Source organism: Ochotona curzoniae, unplaced genomic scaffold, assembly GCF_017591425.1.
Source record: "Ochotona curzoniae isolate NIBS_2020 unplaced genomic scaffold, NIBS_Ocur_1.0 contig_2861, whole genome shotgun sequence".
NCBI classification, from domain to species: Eukaryota; Metazoa; Chordata; class Mammalia; order Lagomorpha; family Ochotonidae; genus Ochotona; species Ochotona curzoniae.
Window position 1 is genome coordinate 1356561 of NW_024465620.1, and position 20162 is coordinate 1376722.

A 20162-nucleotide genomic window follows, 5' to 3' on the forward strand; every position below is an offset into this window, starting at 1 on the left:
GGTTAGCTCGCCTCTGGAATCTCACAGCCGAGCGTGCGTTCCGGAAAGACACAAATCGCAACCACACCATTCCCATAGGGACTCTTTGCCAGGCGGCGGAAGGCGACAGCCACACACACACACACAACGCAACACGCAGCGGCGAACGACCCGGGAAGTGTGCTCGGACAAGGGGCGGAGCTTCGGGCTGCGTCTCGCGGGCAGAGACGGTTGGAGTCTCCGGGGCGCGTGCGCAGTGCCGGGGCAGCCCGCCGCGGCCTAGCAGGTTGGCGAGCTCGCGCGTGCGCAGTGCCGTCCCAGCGCGCCGCTGCCTAGCGGGTTGGCGAGCTTGCGCGTGCGCAGTGCCAGCCCAGCCCGCCGAGGCCGGGTGGGAAGGGAGCTCGCGCGTGCGCAGTGCTATCCCAGCGCGCCGTGACCAGGAGGGGCAGCGAGCCTGCGCGTGCGCAGAACGCCGGCGGAGGGATTTGCGGCCGGCCTTCACCTCAGGCTCGGTCGGCAGCCGCAGCCGCGCGGGTTCCTGAGTAGCGGCCTGCTGCGCGCGCCGGGCGGGCAGCGAGTCCGACGGCGCCTCCGAGGCCGAGCAGACGGAGGAGGAAGAAGAGGAGGAGCAGGCCTTGTGGCTGAAGGGCCGACGCCAGGCCGCGGAGGGGACCGCGCGGCGGGTGAGCGCGGCTCGAGGGAGGGAGGCGGTGTGGGGGTGCGGGGCCGCTCCCCGCCAGCCCGCGCGGGGCTCCCTGGCGCCGTCCACGCCCTCCCCCTCTCCGCCGCAGCCTTCTGCGCCCCCTGGAACCTCCCGGGCCCCTCGGCCCTGCGGCCACAGGCGCCCCCGCCCGCCGCCGCCGTCCCGTTCCCACAGGCCCTTGCGGTCCGGTCGTCTCCCGGGGCGCCCTAGACCATTACCCACAATGCCTTTCAGGCTGCTGTGTTACCCAGCAGCCCGCGGGGTGCGAGGTGGGGGCGCCCCGGACTGCGCCCCCTGCGCCCCTGTCCCGCCTTTGTGGCCCTGCACGGCCTCGCCCCCTTCTAGAACGTGCGGCTCTGCGCTTGCGGCGGCTCCCGCGGCAGACACGCCCCTCGCGCTGTCCCTCCTCGTGCGGGGCCCCGGGTGCTGGGGGTGCAGGGCTTCGCCCCCCGTCGGCTCAGCCTGCACTGCCTCTCGCCCTCAGACCCGGCAACATGACGCAGTTCCTGCCGCCCAACCTCTTGGCGCTCTTTGCGCCCCGGGACCCCATTCCGTACCTGCCGCCCCTGGAGAAACTGCCGCATGAGAAACACCACAACCAGCCCTACTGCGGCATCGCACCCTACATCCGGGAGTTTGAGGTGAGTGGGGATGGCCCTGGGGTGCAGGGCTGCAGCCCCCCAGCTCCGTGCTAGCGAGTGGGGTTTAGTCACGTTGGCCTTGAAAGGTTCTGAGGGGATTGGGTGATGAGGGACTGTGGAGTGCCACCACCATGTTGGCTCTGTGATCTTGGGCCAGGACTGAGTCCCCTGTAGGCCTGGGTTCATCAGCAGGAGTTGCACAAAGCAATTAACACTAGGCACTAATTGGCCAGTAAGGGGCCAGTGCTTGGCATGGAAGGCTTAAGGCTTTGTGGCATTGGCATTTCATATGGGCACAGGTTCATGTCTCGGCTGCTCCCTTTCCCTGCCTGTGACCTAGGAAAGCAGTGGAGGATGGCCCAAAGCCTTGGGACCCTGCACTTACATGGGAGACCTCGAAGATGCTCCTGGCTCCTGGCTTCAGGCTGGCCTACCGCCGGTTGCTGTTGCAGCCATTTGGGGAGCGAACCACCAGATGAAAGATCTCTGTGGGTCTGCCTTGCCAATACAATTGAGTTAGAGTTTTTAATTGAATCTGCAAATGTTGAGGTGTTTGGCTGTCTCATTTTTGTTGCTCAGGAAGGGTTGGCAGTGTGTGCTCAGAGTGTTTGAGACTGTGGCCTGGGGGCGATGGCTCTGTCCCATGGGCAAGAGTCCCTGGGCAGCCTGGGTCCTGTATCTTTATTTGCCATGGGTGAGGTTGGGGTGACAGCACCCCTTTTTCAGGGTATTTCTGTTAGGAAGACAGTCTGATATGAGGAGGGGGTGCAGCTGGAGATGGTAGTGCCCAGCAGGCCTTTGCAGAAAAGAGGCGCTGTGTACAAATTGGCCCTCCTTGCGGACTGGCACTTGGGAAATGTTATTGGCCAGTGAAATGAGCAGGGACAGGCCCTCAAGGGAGTGTCCTAGTGCCTGCTGGGGTGAGGGGGCAGGCCAGCCCTAACCCTGGCCCTCCTCTGGGGCTCTGAGGGGCGGGCTCCCACCAGCACCTGGGATTCCTTCTCCACTGGAGATTGACACTTTAGACAAATGCAAGTGATCAGGTTATTTTGTTTCAGTGTAATCTTATTTGTTCTTCTACTTTTTTATGGTTTAGTTTTTCTAGTATTTGTTTGGAAGAATGATACAAGAGAAGGCAAGACTCGGAGGTCTTGACTTGTTGACTCCCCAAATGGCTGCCATGACAGCTTGGCCTGGGCTGGGTCTCCTGGATCTCCCACGTGGGTGCAGGGATCTGGTCTGGTCCGCGGAGCAGCTGGGACTCTACATCATTGGCAGCTGTTTAACCCACTGTGCCACTTCTGGGGTTTTATTTGTAAAGATGCACCTGTGAAATATGATCAGTGTGTGTGTGTTGCTTAATGAGCACAGAGATGAGATTGGATGGCTGGGCCCAGTGGGCGTGGCTTCGCTTGGTCAGGTTGTCACAGACTGCAGGGCTCGCAGACAGCCTTGGTCAGTGAATCACAACTGATCTTGTCTCTCCCTTGCCTCCAGTGTGACCCCAGCTGTGCGTGTGCGGGTGGAGGGGACTGTGGTCCCTGGGGATGTCCCTTTCTGTTTGTCCAAGTCCCTCCATCGTCCCCTCTTGTGGTTCCTAGGACCCTCGAGATGCCCCTCCTCCAACGCGTGCAGAGACCCGCGAGGAGCGCATGGAGAGGAAGGTGGGTTGTCTGGGCTTTCCGGCTGCGGGGGGCGGGTCACAGGGCCCCCTCTTTCCGGAAGGGGCTGACACCAGGGCGCTGTACCCGCTTTCACCTCTGCCTCTCTTTGCTCCTCGTAGAGAAGGGAGAAGATCGAACGGCGCCAGCAGGAAGTGGAGACGGAGCTGAAGATGTGTAAGTGGGGTTGCTTTGTGGGGCACACGGGGCGTGCTCGTCAAGAGCCTGCTTTGTGTGAAAACTGGGTGCTTGGGAGCTTATGTAGCTCCCATGCCTGCTACCCCCTGGGTTTAGGTGTGGGGTTGGTGGGGAGACCCCGTCCCCTCCTGCATGGGAGTGTTCTGCCTGTCTCACGTGGGCTGAGGCCGTGAGGTGGGTACTCCATCCTTGGCTCCGTGGCCTCTGGGCCGGGGCATTGTGGCAGACAGGTGCATTGTAGCCCTTAGCCCTGTCAGCATGCCTTGGGCCTAGTGAAGCCCAGCAGAGGCTTCGGGCTTCTCCGCCCACCTCCCCAAGGCTTGGGTGACTTGCTTCCCTCCCAGCCTGTTCCCTGCGGTGACAGACAGCACTGGGCTGCTGCTGGAGTGCCTGCAGCACTGACAGTCAGCCTCCTTGGTCGCCTTGTCCCAGGGCTCAGAAGGACCCTAGCCCCCTGCTGGCCTGGGACCCTGAACTTGGGCTGTTTTCTTCCCTGAGACTTAACCATCCAGCTCTGCAGGTCAGGCCCTCACTTGATCACACAGCTTTTTCAAGGGATTTATTTGAAGGGCCGAATTAGAGCTCCCTCTGCTGGTTCACTCCCCAAATGGCCATGATGCCCAGAGCTGGGCCAGGCTGGAGCCAGGGTCTTGTCTCCCAGTGTGGGTGGCAGGGACCCACGCACTGGGGCATATCAGCCAGCAGCTGGGTCAGAGGCAGAGCATCCAGGCCCTAAATAGTCGTCATGGGATGCTGGCATCGCAGGCACCATGCACCAGCTCCCCCAGCTGGTTTCTTTCTAACACCTTTTTTTTTATCCTTCCCTGAGCTTTCCCCAGCGCTTCTGTCTTGGGGAATCATTTGGCTGGCCAGCATGAGCAGCCCCCAGGGGCCCCTGCACCTCTGACTAGTGCACCGCCTCCCTTAACCAGTGGCCCTGCGGGCCTGAGAGCGTCCTCTCCCTTTCAGCATGAAGAACAAAGCCCCTTCCCACTAGCTCAGGCCTAGTGATCTGAACTTGGCTTTTTAAAGATTTATTTTTATTTTTTTTTTATTGGAAAGGCAGATATACAGAGAGGAAAGACAGAGAGGAAGATCTTCCGTCCGATTCACTCCCCAAGTGAGCGCAACGGGCCGATACTATGCCGATCCAAAGCCAGGAGCCTCTTCCGGGTCTCCCACGCGGGTGCAGGTTCCCAAAGCTTTGGGCCGTCCTCGACTGCTTTCCCGGGCCACAAGCAGGGAGCTGGAAGGGAAGCGGGGCTGCCGGGATTAGAACCGGCGCCCATATGGGATCCCGGGCGTGCAAGGCAAGGACCTTTAACCACTTGCGCCACCGCGCCGGGCCCTGAACTTGGCTTTTTAGAGGAAAGAGAGATTTACAGAGAGAGAAACAAGAAGATCTTCAATCCGGTGATTCACTCCCCAAGTGGCTGCAATGGCCGGAGCTGTGCTGATCTGAAGCCAGGAGCTCCTTCTCCTGCTTTCCCAGGCCCCAGCAGGGAGCTGGGTGGGAAGTGGAGCAGCTGGGATTAGAACCAGCGCTCATATGGAATCCCAGTGCATGCAAGAAGAGGTCTTTAGTCACTAGACTACCACACCAGACATGTTTTGTTTTGTTTTGTTTTGTTTTGTTTTGTTTTGAAAGGCAGAGTTATAGAGATCTTCTATCTGCAGGTTCACTCCCTAAATGGTTGCAGTGGCCACGGCCAGGTTAGACCAGAGCCAGGAAGTCCGCCTGCTTGTCTTGTGTCGCTGCAGGGACCCGAGCTTCTGGGTTGGAAGCATGGCAGCTGGGACTGAGTTAACTTTTGAGATATGTCTTAGTGCTGTGTTTTTATTGGGTTTTTTTTTCTCCTTCCCACTGTCTTTTTAAACCTTTTTCTGTTAGAGGCCAGAATGTCTGACTTTGATTTGAAATAATCTAGTGCGGGGAAGGCGGAGATGGAAACTTTCAGCCACATGTTGGTAGTTGAAACTAGTTCTTAGGGACCACTGTGCTGGTACTGTGCCCGTTGCGTGAGCTTGTCTGCTGCAGAGATGGGCAGCACTGTGCCCCTTGGCACCAGTCGCCCCAGTCACCCCAGAGGGCAGAGCTTAGGGGGTGCTCCTTGCCGAGCGTGCACAATTCTTCTTGCTCTGGGCTTTTCCAGCGGCTGAGCTTGACGTGCTTAATGCTGGTTTCCTTTGATCTGCTGGGGGCCTGTCTGTTGACAGAGGGAGAGCCTGGGCTGTGCAGGCCCACAGGGCTTCTCACCGCTGCGCCTGCTCTGGGCTGGTGCCTGGATGAGACCTTTGATTGCAGACTTCCCCGTGGTGGGCTGCAGGCAACAGGGAGGTCACTTGGGCACACAGTGGGTGCTGGCCAGCATCTCTGTGCCCTTTTTTTCCCCCGCGGCTTTACTCCCATGATGGCCTCTGGTCAGAGCTGAGTCCATCCAAAGCCAGGAACCAGTTGAGCCACTGGGCTTGCACCATCTCGCCATCTAGGAAGTGTGTATCTGTAAGACTGACTGACGTATTTGAAACAGTTGCAGGGAGGGAGGGAGCGGTAGAGGGGCTCCTCGGGTCTGCTGGTCACTCCCCCAGGGGACTGCGTCTCCTTTGTGCAGGGTCCCACAGCTTTCCCAGGCTGTCCACAGGAAGCGGGATAGCCGGTGTGCAGCCAGCATCTCTGTGGGCTGCATAGCAAGAAGCAGCTTTCCCCGGTTAGACCACTCTGCAGGCCCCGTGATTTTTGTTGATTGGAAAGGCAGCAGGAGAGACATCTTCTGTCTGCTGGTTTGTTGCCCAGCGTCGGGCTGGCCGGCACCGGGAATGCCTGTGGACTGGATGGGCTTTCCTTCAAACTACAGAGAGGGAGAGCTTTGTGGGATGTTCGAATCCTCGGATGCCTGTGATCACCGGGACTGAGCCAGGCCTGAACTCGGGCTGGATGTTCTGTCTGCTACAAGTTACCTCCCGGGATTGTATTAGCAGAAAGCTGAAACAGGACCAGAGCAGCCGACAGTTGACTTTTTTTTATTTAAAGACATATTTGTTTATTTTTAGAGATTTATTTACTTTTATTTGGAAAGTCAGATACACAGAGAGGAGGAGAGACAGAGAGGAAGATCTTCCATGTGATGGTTCACTCCCCAAGTGGCCGCAACGGCTGGAGCTTAACCAATCCAAAGCCAGGAGTTTCTTCCAGGTCTCGCATGGGTGCAGGGTCCCAAGGCTTTGGGCCATCCTCGACTGCTTTCCCAGGCCACAGGCAGGGAGCTGGATGGGAAGTGGAGCGGCTGGGATTAGAACCGGTACCCATATGGGACCCAGGCGTGTTCAAGACGAGGGCTTTAACTGCTATGCTATTGTGCTGGGCCCAAATGGGGACTCTTGATGAGGGGTGCGGTGCCCCAGTGCCAGGCATTGTTGTGTGGATCTAGGTGTGTGGGTTCCCCCCTACCCCCGTGGCCAGCTGGCTGGGTGGGGTTAGGCTGGGGCAGCAGTGGTGTCCTGGCTGCTCCTGAGGCCACAGCACACTGAGGAAGTGACGCTCCGGGTCCTCTTGGCTCCTGTTTTCATCCTCAGGGTTGCCTGGGGGCCGTGGCGGCAGCATGTGTTCAGTGGGCAGTGGAATGGCCTCCAGTACAGCTTGGCAGCTGACGTTTGTACTGCCTTTCCTGACAAGTCTGGCCCAGAGCGGGGCCCCTGAGGTTTGCAGGGCAGCCTGCTGCGTGCCCCAGCGCAGGCCACCTCTGTTGCCCTGAGCGCTGAGGAGCGTCAGGCAGGTCGCTGCGTACCCCTAGCCTGGCCTCTGCGTGTCTTGCTGCCTGCTTCTGTGGCCACCTGCTTAGAGCTGTGTTCCTCACAGGGGACCCTCACAATGACCCTAATGCTCAGGGCGATGCCTTCAAGACCCTCTTTGTGGCAAGAGTGGTGAGTCCCCCGGCTCTGAGAGACAGTTCTGGGAGAGTGGGCAGTGGGGTGGGTGCTGGGAGTGCCCTGGGGGTTTGGGGTCGCTCCCGCTTCCCGTTTCATTCCATGTTTGTCTCCCTGTAGAACTATGACACAACAGAATCCAAGCTCCGGAGAGAGTTTGAGGTGTATGGGCCCATTAAAAGAGTAAGTGCATTGGGACGGGGGTCTCTGAAGTGGGGGTGCGTGGGCAAGGTGCTGAGGGCCTGAAGGAAAGTCTGGGTTCCCGATGCTAGTCACATGGCATGTCATTCCGGGGCAGGATTTGCATTTTGACTACACGTTGTGTGGGTCACAGACCTTGGGGAATGCGAGTGAGATGGGAACCCACAGCTGCTGGGTGCAGCTCAGCACTGGCGGGTTCTGGCCAGCGGTGCCACCTGCTGCTGTCACTGAGGCAGTGCTGAGGGGTGGTGACTGGGCTCAGGCCTGGAGTGGCACTGCCTGGCCCTGACAGGAGACCTCGGCCGCTGGCCCACTGATAGAGCGAGGCTTTGTGTTTAGTTGCATCTTAAAGTCACTTGAGTGCTCCTTGTTGCCATGACAGTGTGCAGGACTTCGGTCGGAGCAGGAGGGGCGGCTTTGGAAGTTCCCTGCCCAGGGGAGGGGTGCAGTGGGGCATGGCAGTGGGGAGCAAGCCAGGCAGGGTAACAGCAGACTGCCTGGCTGCACCCAGCTCAGGGACTGGCCTCCCACTTGTCAGCAGTGTCACCAGCTCAGGGATGCTTGCTCCCGGCGTATTCATAAGCTCAGGGTCCAAGTCCTTTTAGGGCCTAGAGGCTGGGCCTTTTCCAGCCCACACCCCGGGGGGCTGCCTTGCTGGCAGGCATACTGGGCCAGTGCCAGGCAGGACTCCCACCCCCCACTGCCAAGCTCTAAAAAGAATTGATGCACTATTGTTGAGGGCTTCCAGAAGAGCCCTGGCCCCTACTGTTGTGTCTGGATTGAGTTGGGGCTTGGAGGCTGCGGTGCGGGGGACAGGCCTCAGGTCCTACTGGGGACTGAGTCACTCCAGAGCCCTGCCTGTCTTTGGTTGCTGCTACTTATGGAGTGACAGGAGAATGAGCTGACCTTGAGAAGGTCACCCTGCTCCGCCCTGACCCCAGCCTAGACCCGGATGCACTGCACCCTGGAGCTGTCTTCTTGACGTCCAGGGCTGACTTGGCGCCTTTCCTCAATTCCATGGCTTCCCATCACTTCCCAGCCTGGCCTTGCACACAGGGGTCCTCCTGCCCTGCTTTGTCCTCTTGCGGGGCTCGGCCAGCACTGCTCCTCCCGGTGTTGTAGGCTCCTGCTGACGTCTGCTCCGTGGCTCAGCACTGCTGGCTTAGTGTCTGCACAGACCCTTCTCTTGCCCCTGGAGCCCCCTCCCGCCCCTGGTTGGCTCACCCAGCTCCTGCCTCTGGCGGTGTGGCCTGCCCACACACGTCTGCTCCGAGGAGTGCCCACTTGAGTGGCCTTATCTGAGGGTCCTCTCATCCAGCCGTGATCCAGATGCCCAGAGCCGCAGCGCCCCCTTCCTGCCGCCTTGGCCCCCTGCCTCCCCGCCCAGCCCATGGGCCCTGGATTTGCTGCTGTTTCCATGACAGCCTGATCCCTCACTCTTTCGGGCCATTTGTTAGGTTTCAACCTAAGGGTTGTTGCCTCTGCTTCCCACTGTGTCCCTGCTCTTGCCTTCAGAGGAGAAATTGTGGGACTGTTGCTTGAGCCTCTGGCAGCAGGCTGGCATGACATGAGGTGGGATCCTGGGGTGGAACTGACCTTGGCTCCCCTGCCCCACAGATACACATGGTTTACAGTAAGCGGTCTGGAAAGCCCCGGGGCTACGCCTTCATTGAGTACGAGCATGAGCGGGACATGCACTGTGAGTACCTCCGCCCAGCCCTGCCCGCTGGCCCTCACCTCTGCCCGGCCCTCCTCGCCGGCCCCCACTTCCCTGCTGCCCCAGCCCTTCCCCGTCTGTCCCCTGTACCCACCCCCCACCTGATGTTAGCAGTGTCTCTTCTCCTTCTCCCTCTGTTTCTGATATATCTTTTTTTTTTTATTTACGTGTTTAAAAAAAAAAACAAAAACAAAATCCCCCACAACGTGTGTGTGTGTGTGTGTGAACCTGGGGAGGTAAGTGCCACACGTTGACCCTCTTGGGCAAGGAAGGAACTGGCTGGGGGCTGGGGCCAGCTGGAGGGGGGGAGGGCTTGGATTTTTGGGGAGCCTCTCCCTATTAGGTTGAAACGAGGACTGGCCTTTGAACCTGCCCTCCTTTTCCCCAGTAGAGCTGGGGCTGGGCCACCCACCCTCCACCTCCCCACCCCTGGCCCCCACCCTGTCCCTCAGTGGGCAGTGGGGTGATAGGCATGTCTACCGCCTGCCCCCACAGTTCCAGAGCCCCTTTGAGGCTGCGGCGGCGTCCACATGGGCCGGGATGGGCGGGTGGGGGCGGGCAGGGCTGCGGCGTGTCCAGGGGCCGCCATATTAATTGACTGTTCTTATTGTCACTGCAGCCACCACGCAGCTGGCTTGCAGCTGATGCTTACGCTCCCCTTACAACACCTCAGTGTATGGTTGGTATAAGGGTTTGTATCATGGGTAAGATCACTCAGCACCGCACACCAGCCCAGCTTAGCCAGGCAGCTCAGGAGCAGCGAGGCGCCCCTCCTCCCTCCCAGTCGCCCCTCAGCCCTTTCCTTGTTGGGGTGCCCCATCCATGTGTGCCCAGGTGCTCATGCTGATCCCAGAGAGCAGTAGGAGCTCTGACGGGCGAGGCAGTCCTCTGCACGTGGGCTTCGCCCAGGCTGGTAGCAGCAGTGGTGAGGGGGCACACTGGAGACGGGCTGCACCAGGGCCAGGGATCTGCGTGGAACCCTGCAGCCCCCACACTCCTTGTTTTCCTCCTGTGGGGCTGTCACTGGGCTGTCCCTGGACAGTCTTGGGGGCTGTGCCTGCTTCCTGGCTTCCTGTCCTGGTCAGGCCCCTGCGGGCTGGCTGTAGTAGCCAGTCTGTTCCTGAGGTGCAGAGTGGGCAGGAGCACCCCAAAGGGCCTGGAGTCTGGCCCGGGGTGTGGGAGGGTTCTGGAGGCAGGCTGCAAATGGCTGAGGTGTTGCAGGCTTTTACATGAGACCCTTCCACTGCCTGGAGACTTGAGGAGAGAGCAAGAGAGAGAGGGAGGGAGGCCTAGGTGACACAATCACACATGTTCCTTGCTGTTTCTTCAGGGTTGGGCCTCTTCTGGGGTTTGGGACACTAAACCCAAGCGGGGTTCCTTGGTCGACCGTATTCGGGCCTTGAATGCCTTCTCTCTTCCCCGATGCTCCTCTGGGCAAGGGGCCGTGTGGCCCCCTCCTCCGAGTGTGGCAGCACTACACCTCCTGGCCCTGGAGTCTCCCCTGTGTTGGGGCCTTGGGCTGAGGCCTGGGAGAGGCCTGTGCCACATGGAGCACGGGCTGTGCTGGGAATTGGTGAGGGTGGACTGGTTGCTTTGTAAATGGAAGCAAGATCAGCCCAAGGGCTTGCCAGCTTTGCCGGTTGGGTGCCTGTCTGCTCCTCATTAAGGCCTCCATGAGGTTTTTGGGGGTCCAGCATTTCCTTCCTCTGCCTGTCTCCAGGTGTGAGAGGTGTGGGTCCTTTCTGGCGGGGCTCCCTACAACTCCCATATCCCTCCCTGTAGCTTTAGCTGACCCCTTGGTTGTGGGTGTGGGGTCTGTGCGCATGTTCAGGTAAGCTTGGGGGCTCCAGGTAAGCAGTCCCGTGGTCCCCCCTCCCCGGGAAGCCCGCCTCCTCGCCAGTCCCCCAGGAGTTGCCGAGCCCCCCCCATCCCGCTCGGTTTGGACACCCGCAAGGCCGGCTTCGGTAAATGGCACCTTTTTCTCTTCCTCTGGTTGTTATTGGGGGGCGGGCTGGGGCGGGCAGGGTGTTCCTCGTGGTTGGTCGAGGACAGCTTCTGAGGCCAGGCTTGGGTGGGGGCAGTAGGGACCTGTGGCCTCCCTGCCTGGCCGGGGCCCACGGGCGGCAGCAGCTCTTGTGTCTCCTCCGCCCCCAGTCCTTACGGGCGCAGGCTGAGCTGACAGGGGGTCTGGGGCACAGGGTCAGCCGGCGCAGGTAAGGCAGGGACATTCTCCAGCGCACGTCTCCCCGGGCCTCCCTCCAGGTCCCTGGGAGCTCATGGCTGCCTTCCCGCTCCTGCCGTTTCCAAGGGTTCCTCCTGCCCATTTCTGGTTCATTTTCTGTTCTGAGGTCTCTTCACCCATGCTCACTCTTCTCCCCTCCACCAAAAAAATAATAATAATAAAACCCAGAGAAAACGGAACTGGTGTGGCCTGGGGTGTGGAGTGGCCCGGTGGGCCTCCTGCCCCAGCATGTTTGAGGGTGCATGCCTGAGGCTGTGGGAGAGCCCCCACCCCACAGTAGAGTCCAGCATTCGGTTAACCTCCAGTTTCTTTGCAGCAACTTTGGCCGCCCTAGCAGGAGGGGGCTGCTCCATCTGTGGGAGTAGAAAGGGCCTTGGGAGGCCAGGGTGTTGGCAGGTGGGGCAGGGTCTTGCTGCCCCAAGCAGTGCTTGGGGTGTGAAGGAAGAGTCAGTGGTGCCAGGATGGAGCAGGCCCTTCCCGGGGCTGGGAGAGGGTTGATATGGCTGTCAGTTGCCTGGCTGGCTGGGGTGTGTGTGTGAGTGCGAGTGAGGATGGGGCCCCATGGGGTGGGGATGCCTCAACCCTGCACCTTTCCTCACTAGAGTATCTCTGGGGACTCTCCTCCCCTCCCTCTCCCTACGTCTGTTGCAGCCGCTTACAAGCATGCAGACGGCAAGAAGATTGATGGCCGGAGGGTCCTTGTGGATGTGGAGCGGGGCCGGACCGTGAAGGGCTGGAGGCCCCGGCGGCTAGGTAGGCATCTCCTGCCTGTGGTGGCACTGCTGTACACATCCTATGTGGCAGCCCAGTGGCAGGTGTGAGCTGGGGCTCTCCACTCCTGGGCAGAGTGAGTGCCTTAGTGTTCCTTGGCTCAGCTTGTCCGCGTCCCAGTGTGGCAGGGCCACATGCCGGGACCTGTCAGTGTCACTCATCTACTTGTCCGGGGCTGGTGCTCCTGGTTGTTGGTCATTGATTCAGCAGGTAATTCTGATGATGAGCTGTGCTCAGGCACAGCATGGGCAGCCTGCCCCAAGAATTTCCCTAGAAATCATCATGTGGTTTGTCATTTGCCATCTTAGGTCACTTTGTTTGCAGTTAGAACTACACTGAGCCCCCAGAAACACAGGGTCATAGCCATGACCCTCGGGACCTGGACAGCGTAGCACTGCGTTCCTGCTGCTTGCTTCTGTCATTGGCCATGTGTGGACTGGTCTCCGGGCCCTCACCAAGTGTGATACTGTGTCCTAGTACTCCCTGTGCTACACAGTCCTCCGGGCCAGATTCATGATTGACTTGGGATTGGGCCTGGAGGGGTGGAAGACCGAGGGCCTGCCACTCTGGTGCGCCTGTGACAGTTTGTGGATAGACACTGCTGCTGATGCTGGGCTCCTGGCTGGCTCTGGGTCGCTCGTGCCTTCAAGGCTCTGCCTGCCTGTCGGGGAGACAGCCTTCCTGGTGGCCGAGTTGGCAGGGTGCTCTGCTTGCAGTGTCCACTAGTATGCCATGGCTTAAGGACGTTTATCTCAGATGTTTGCTGTTAAAAAACATGCACATGTTCAAGAGTTTTTGCATCCAAATAAGTTTATGTCTTTTCATTCTAGCTTTCCATGAACTTCATATTCTGCTGATTTGTGTATGTGAGGCAGACATGCAGAGAGGAATAGAGTGTGCCCATGGTGGCTCATTGTCCAGTTGTCCAAGGCAGCTTGGAGTTGGTTGGGCCAAAGACAGGACACAGCTGCTCAGCCCCACCACTTCCTTGCAGAGTGTGTTAGCAGGACGTTGGATCTTGTTGGGAATGAGACCCAAGTGCTCGCATGTGGATGTCCCAGCTGCCAGGGTGGAGACTGCAGTGCCTCCCTTTTCTCCAGGGTGTTTTTTTTTTTTTTAAAGATTTACTTATTTGTATTGCAAAGTAGGTATATAAATAGAGGAGGAACAACAAAAAAGAAAATCTCCCATCCTATAATTCACTTCTGGCCACCGCAGTGGCCAGAGCTGAGCCAGTCCGAAGCCAGGAGTCAGCAGCTTTTCCAGGTGTCCCATGCGGGTGCAGAGTTCCAAGGCTTTGGGCCGTTCTCCAATGCTTTCCCAGGCCACAAGCAGGGAGCAAGAAGGGAAGTGGAGTTGCCGGGATTAGAACCAGTGCCCATATGGGACCCCGGTGTGTTCAAGGCAAGGACTTGAGTGGCTAGGCCATAGTGCTGGGCCCTTTTTTTTCTTTTTTTCAGTTTTTTAAAGTGTTGTTTGCAACTCATGCAAATAAGCTGAAAATTGAAACCTGTAGCATGGCTGCCTTGTTCCTGGTCAGTTGCCAGTTCCCTGGCATTCAAGCAGCCACTTTTCTTCCATTGTGATGAGACCTTAGCCTGTGGTACTGTTTCCTCCTAGGCCCCGGGAGAGAGGACTTGAGGCAGGGTCTACAGTGTTTTGCCAAGTTGAGGTGGACAGGTGACAGACCTTCTGAGTCCTGCATTTGGCGGGCCTTCCTGTGCAAGGTGCTGTTCCTGGTCTGCTGCCAGGCCAGTGTCCCACAGGGTGCTGCCTGGCAGGCTGGAGCGCGTCGCGAAGTCTGGGTTATGGGAATGAGTGCAGTAGAGTACCCAGAGATGCTCTAAGGATGGGGTGTGTGTGACCTGGGGCAGGGGCCAGGACATGGAGCCAGCACTGACTTCCAGTGTGTGAGAGGGAGAGGCGGCCTGCAGGGCACGGGGCAGCTCATTGCTCCATGGGTACCAATGAGCTTTGAGTCGGGTTCTCATACAGTGCTTGCCACCTGGTGCTTCTTGCAAAATGTGGTCAGCAGTGAGGAGTGGGGAGAGCATTGTGAGGGGTTCCTGGCACAGGACCTGTCAACTGGGCATCATCAAGGTGCTGGGCTTCTTGCCCTCTGCTCTGGAATCCCCACGATGCTGCTGCTTTGGGGCTCTGGCTCTGCTCACGCTGACCCTGTTCACCTCACCGCTTCCAGGAGGGGGCCTCGGGGGCACCAGAAGAGGTGGGGCCGACGTGAACATCCGGCACTCGGGCCGTGATGATACATCCCGCTACGACGAAAGGTAGGATTGGGGAACCTGGGTTCCAGGTAGGGGTGCTCAAGGGTGGGGGGAGCCCTGCTGCACACCTCTGCCCACCTCATCCAGGCCCGGCCCCTCCCCGCTTCCCCACAGGGACCGGGACCGGGACCGTGAGCGGGAGCGCAGAGAGCGGAGCCGTGAGCGAGACAAGGAGCGGGAACGGCGGCGCTCCCGCTCGCGGGACCGGAGGAGACGCTCACGGAGCCGAGACAAGGATGAGCGACGGCGCTCCCGGGAGCGGAGCAAGGACAAGGACCGGGACCGGAAGCGGCGCAGCAGTCGGAGCCGGGAGCGGGCAAGACGCGAGCGGGAGCGCAAGGAGGAGCTGCGTGGTGGCGGTGGTGGTGGCGGTGGTGGCGGAGGAGGTGGCGGTGGTGACATGGCAGAGCCCTCAGAGGCAGGGGATGCACCTCCTGAGGATGGGCCTGCTGGAGAGCTTGGTCCCGACGGCCCCGATGGCCCCGAGGAGAAGGGCCGGGATCGTGACCGGGACCGGCGGCGGAGCCACCGGAGTGAGCGAGAGCGGCGCAGGGACCGGGACCGCGACCGGGACCGCGACCACAAACGGGGGGAACGGGGTGGGGAACGGGGTAGGGATGAGGCCCGAGGTGGGGGTGGTGGCGGCCAGGACAACGGGCTGGAAGGTATGGGCAGCGATGGCCGAGACATGTACATGGAGCCCGAGGGTGGCGACGGGTACCTTGCTCCTGAGAATGGCTACCTGATGGAGTCCGCGCCCGAGTGAAGGAGGCCGTGCTGCCCAGCCGTTCCCCACCCTTCGCTGTGCTCCTCTCCCTGCCCTGGCCACCTCTTTGCTCTCCCAAGGAAAGAGTCTCTTTGTCCCCTGAATTTAAAAATAAAGTTAACTTCCTGTTGATAGTGGGTATCCTGATTTCCTTGTTGCTCTTCAGTGAGCAGAGACCGCTGCCTCTGTTGGATCTGCTGTTCTGGCTTGCCTGGTTTTTTTTGGAGCAAAGTTGGACACAAGCCCACTGGCTGTGTAAGAACTGTCAGCCTGTGGGAGCGGCAGGGAGCAGCTATGGCAGGAGAACCCATGTGTCCAGCTCCTCCCCTAGCATATGCAGTGTATAGACACCAGAGAAGGGCCCTGGGTCAGTCAGCTGTGGGGAGCCCCCAAGGCTCTGGGCCCCTCGTGCACACGCAGCCTTCTCGGGTGGGAGCTCCTGCTGGTGGAGAAAGGCAGCGTTACCCTGGAAGGCCAAAGGAGTGCAGCTGCCCTGGGCAAGGCCAGGAGGAGGGTGTGCGTCGGGCGCCACTCCGTGCTGCCCATGCATGAGCTGGAGAGAGGCCTGCACACTGGGACAACTGGGGGGTGAGAACTGCAACCCGGAGAAGCACCTGGGAACTGTCCACCAGGGAGCGGCGGCAGATGAAGAGCCCAGAAGGGGATCTAGTAGCTGATGAGACTGAGCCACCCAGTGCTGGGAAAGCACCTGCATAAGCTTGGAGAGGTGCGCAGCCTGCTCAGAGGAGCTGGGGGTGGGTCCTAGGAGTTGAGACGCCTGTGAGGGGCACCTGGGTTAGGCTTCCCCCTTGTCCGGCTTCCTGCATGCAGGCCCTGGGGGATCCAGGGGGCTGTTCTGGCCCAGCCCTGTCACTGTAGGGGAGTGTCCTTTGCATCTCCATTAAATACATGTGTATTTGGAAGGGAGATAGTTTTCCAATCTGCTGGCTTAAATGGCCAAAATGGCCCAAGCTGGTCCAGCCTGAGGCCGGGAGCTTCATCTGGGTCTCCCTCTGCGGGGACAGGGGCCCTGCTTAGGCCGTCCCCGCTTCTGTCAGCGGCAGATTAGCAGGGAGCCGGATAGGAAGTGGAGCAGCTGGGATTTGAACTGACCCTCACATTGGGAGCCTTGCCCTGGAGGCAAATTGCAAAGGGGGAAAAGAGACATGGCGGGAATGTCACCAGCTTTTAGTGAAGTTTTCAGGAAGCTTGGGGACAAGACGATTCAGTGAAACAGCGTTGGAGAATTTGAGAGAAGAGGTACGTGGAATCCCAGGTAAGGAACCGTCATCACTCTTACCTGGGTTCCGCAGCGCACGCGCGGCTGGACGGGACGTGAGCTTCACCTTAGAGCTGCCACTGTGGAGATGAAGGGCAGGAACGGGCAAGCGGCCTTCGCGACGCCCCGGCCAGCCCTGTCCACCCCGGAGGTGCAGAGGGCCCAGGGCTGCTGCTTTCTGTGGCCGGAAGGAAGTGAGTGCCGTGGAGCCTGCATCCCTGCTCCTCCACTTCCTGTCCAGCTTCCTGCTGCTGCGCCTGGGGATGGCTGGAGTTCAGGGCCACGCGGGGCTCCTGGCTTTACCCTGGCCCATGCCTGGGCCATTTGGGAAGTGAACTGGTGGATGGAAGATGTTCCACGCGGTCCTCACCTTGCACGCACTGGCATCCCATATGGGTACCAGTTCATGTCCCGGCTGCTCCAGTTTCCATCCAGCTCCCTGCCTGTGGCCTGGGAAAGCAGTCGAGGACGGCCCAAAGCCTTGGGACCCTGTACCCGCGTGGGAGACCCAGAAGAGGCTCCTGGCTCCTAGCTTTTCATCAGCTCAGCTCAGCTCTGGCCATTGCAGCTACCCGGGGAGTGAGCCAGCAGATGGAAGATCTTACTCTCTGTCTCTCCTCTCTATATATCTGACATTCCAGTAAAAATGAATTTTTTAAAAAAGTCCAGATGTGTCCTCTACAGCACCTCTGCCAGGACAGCAAGTCGTGGCCCTCCTGTCACACACCCTGCAGTCCTGGGGACGCGGACTCGGCCCTGTCCACTCAGCCGGGATGGAGAAGCAGCGTTTGTGGAATAAACGTGGGGAAAGGAAAGAGGTGCGGCGGACAGGACGGTGGACGAGGCGCGAACACCCTGACGCCGCAGGAGGAGCGGGCGCGCGCGCGGGCCGGGCGGTCGCGGTCACGCGCGCGCGCGCCCGAGCCGCGGGGCGTGGCCTCGCGCAGCCCCGCCCCCGCCGGCGACGGGGCTGGCGGGCGGCTGGCAGCGGCGGCGCCGACATGGCTGCGCTGGTGGAGCCGCTGGGGCTGGGGCTGGAGCGGGGTGAGCGGCGCCAGGGGGCCCTGGCCAGCCGAGCCGCGGCCTGCGTCCCCGGATCCCGGCACCGGGCCGGGCGCGGCGGGCGGGCGGACCCGGCGGGGTGGGCGGGGCTGGCGTGGGAGGGTCCGGCGCGCACCCCTGCTGCTGCGGGAGGCCCGGTCGGAGGGGCGCAGTCCGGCCCGGGCGCTCCTGGACGCCCCGCGCCGGCCCGGGTCTCCCCGGCTCCCGCCGTCCTCGCGCCCCCTGACTCCGCGCCCCGCCCCCGCAGACGTGTCCCGGGCCGTGGAGCTCCTGGAGCGGCTCCAGCGCAGCGGGGAGCTGCCTCCGCAGAAGCTGCAGGCCCTCCAGCGGGTCCTGCAGAGCCGTTTCTGCTCCGCCATCCGGGAGGTGAGAGCCGATGTCCCCCAGCCTCGCATCCCCCGGACGGCGGCTCCCGCAGGGCGCCAGTGCGCCTCGGGCTCCCGGCTGCTTCGGGAGTTGTAGATTTCCTTGGGGCTCCGTTTGCGGGGGCGGGATGGCTCCTGGGGTGCAGGGGGAGGGTCTGGAGGCCCGGGGCAGGAAGCTGGCAGCTGCCCCCATGCGTCCTCTCGCAGGTGTACGAGCAGCTGTATGACACGCTGGACATCGCGGGCAGCGCCGAGATCCGCGCCCACGCCACAGCCAAGGTAGGCGCCCTGACCCGTCTTTGCCCTTGGCGTTGGGTCCATCTCAGGTCCCTCTCCACGCTGGTCCTTGTTCCTCCCTGGCAGTGCCCTACCACCTTCATCACTTATTTTTATACTGCCCTTTAAATAATCGCATATTTCAAACTCCAGCAAATGTCATTTAAAAGCGTGTGTGTTGGTCAACCACCCAAAGGGACCGGGTCCTGCCTGTGTGGCTGGAACAGAACCTCCAGCAACTGCAGGACAAGAACCGGCGATGGGCGGGCTCCCTCCCAGCCTAGCCTGGCAGGTGCAGACCCACTCCTGCGGAGTGGCATGGGGCGACAAGCACAGGGTGGGCTTGGATTGAGTCCCATGCTTGGGTTCCAGCAGCCTGGACCCCCTGGACCCCCTCCAACACTTCACATCTACTGTGGCAGGACCCTCAACTCCACAGAAGGACTCTCTCTGTCCTCAGGCTACGGTGGCTGCCTTCACGGCCAGCGAGGGTCACGCACATCCCAGGGTCGTGGAACTGCCCAAGACGGACGAGGGCCTGGGCTTCAACATCATGGGTGGCAAAGAACAAAACTCCCCCATCTATATCTCCCGGGTCATCCCCGGGGGTGTGGCCGACCGCCATGGGGGCCTCAAGCGTGGAGACCAGCTGCTGTCGGTGAACGGCGTGGTGAGTGTGGGCAGGTGCTGGCCCTGTGTGCCATGTCCACTGCGCTGACCGAGCAGGGTCCTGGTGACCATCCTGATCTGGGGCTATGACATAGGCGTGGAATTGGGGGCGGGAGGCTTGACCGGCTGAGCCCCGGGCCTGCCTCGGCAGCATTGGAATTGGAGGGGTTTGTGGCTGCGGCGAGGGCTTTGGCCATAGTTGTCAGGTATTGATGAGGGGAGGGCGTTCTGGGGCACCCAGGGGTATAAGACCACCATCGCTGGTGTTGGAGATCAGCCTTATATTCAGTGCCTGCCCACCTGAGAGTTTGGTCCCAAGGGTGCTGGGGCTCAACTTAGGGAAGCAGTGTCTACAAAGACCTCATGGGGCTTCACGGGGTCGGGCGGGAGAGGAGGGTGACGCTGGAGGAGGGGGCTGGAGGATAAGGGTCTGCCGGCCTAAGCAGGTGCAGGGGGCAAGTGACTCGGGGGTTGGGCGTCCGCCTAGGGGCCACGCGGCTTGTCCCCACAGCCGTGGGAACCTGGAAGGATTTCGGGGGAGGATGACGAGCCAAGAGTTAATGGCCCTCCCAGGAGGAGAACAGGAGGCCTGGCATCTGGGGCCTGGCACGGGGCTGCAGCGGCAGTTGGTGGCAGAGGGCACCCCCGCCCCCAGGCCCAGGCCTGCCTTGCCCCGTCCCCTCGCCCGCCCTGCAGAGCGTGGAGGGTGAGCAGCATGAGAAGGCAGTGGAGCTGCTCAAGGCGGCCCAGGGCTCCGTGAAGCTGGTGGTGCGCTACACGCCGCGCGTGCTGGAGGAGATGGAGGCCCGCTTCGAGAAGATGCGCTCCGCCCGGCGGCGCCAGCAGCACCACAGTTACTCGTAAGCCCCCCCACCCACCGGTCACCACACTGCCTGCCCCCTCAGCCCGGACACCCACACCGGCCCCTCTGCTCCCCTGCCCCCGCCGCCCTCCTCCCCTGCCGATGGTCTCCCCTCCCCCTGAGCCTGGCTCCCCCTTTCTTCACCCTCCCCCCGCAGGTCCTTGGAGTCCCGAGGTTGAAAGCGCAGACCCGGCCCCTCACCCCTGTACAGTATTTATTGTCGTCGGTTTCCTTATTTAAAGACGTTCCACCCTCACCCAGTGTCTGCGTGTGTCTGTCCTGGGCTTGGAGCGTGTGGGGGAGCTGGGGGGCCCGGGGAGGGGGAGACGCCGCGCGCACACCCAGGCGGCAGAAAAGCCAGGGGAGTGCAAGTCCGAGGGCAGCGAGAACGACCCTGCCCCCCGACTCCCCGGGCCGCCCCAGTTCCTGAAGCAGCAGGAACCGGTGGGCGGCCTTTGCGTGGGCGGGGCGGAGCGAACCATGAGCCTCGTCCGCCGGGGGAGCCCTGCAGGCCGCACGCTCGCGCGCGTGGGAGCCGGGGCGAGGGGTGCCGCGCGTGCA

At 61.0% G+C, this 20162-nt stretch overlaps 2 protein-coding genes across 4 annotated transcripts; both read left to right on the forward strand.

Annotated features, from left to right (window-relative positions):
- Positions 1-488: 488 nt before the first annotated feature.
- On the forward strand, positions 489-15227 carry SNRNP70 (small nuclear ribonucleoprotein U1 subunit 70). 2 transcript variants are annotated; one of them, XM_040977936.1, is made up of 10 exons: positions 489-662; positions 1167-1323; positions 2925-2987; positions 3107-3161; positions 7039-7103; positions 7227-7289; positions 8925-9006; positions 11918-12019; positions 14238-14325; positions 14410-15227. In XM_040977936.1, exons 2-10 carry the CDS (start codon positions 1177-1179, stop codon positions 15086-15088), a joined length of 1344 nt encoding a protein of 447 aa, XP_040833870.1. In that variant the 5' UTR covers positions 489-662; positions 1167-1176; the 3' UTR covers positions 15089-15227. The 2 variants fall into 2 exon arrangements, with proteins under 2 accessions (XP_040833870.1, XP_040833871.1); XM_040977937.1 differs by having other exon boundaries at positions 14437-15227.
- A 2103-nt stretch (positions 15228-17330) lies between these two features.
- LIN7B (lin-7 homolog B, crumbs cell polarity complex component) lies at positions 17331-19857 on the forward strand. Of its 2 annotated transcripts, XM_040978309.1 has the most exons (6): positions 17331-17411; positions 17677-17795; positions 18002-18073; positions 18531-18740; positions 19436-19599; positions 19759-19857. In XM_040978309.1, exons 1-6 carry the CDS (start codon positions 17369-17371, stop codon positions 19778-19780), a joined length of 630 nt encoding a protein of 209 aa, XP_040834243.1. In that variant the 5' UTR covers positions 17331-17368; the 3' UTR covers positions 19781-19857. The 2 variants fall into 2 exon arrangements, with proteins under 2 accessions (XP_040834243.1, XP_040834244.1); XM_040978310.1 differs by lacking the exon at positions 18531-18740 and having other exon boundaries at positions 17369-17411.
- Positions 19858-20162: the final 305 nt, after the last annotated feature.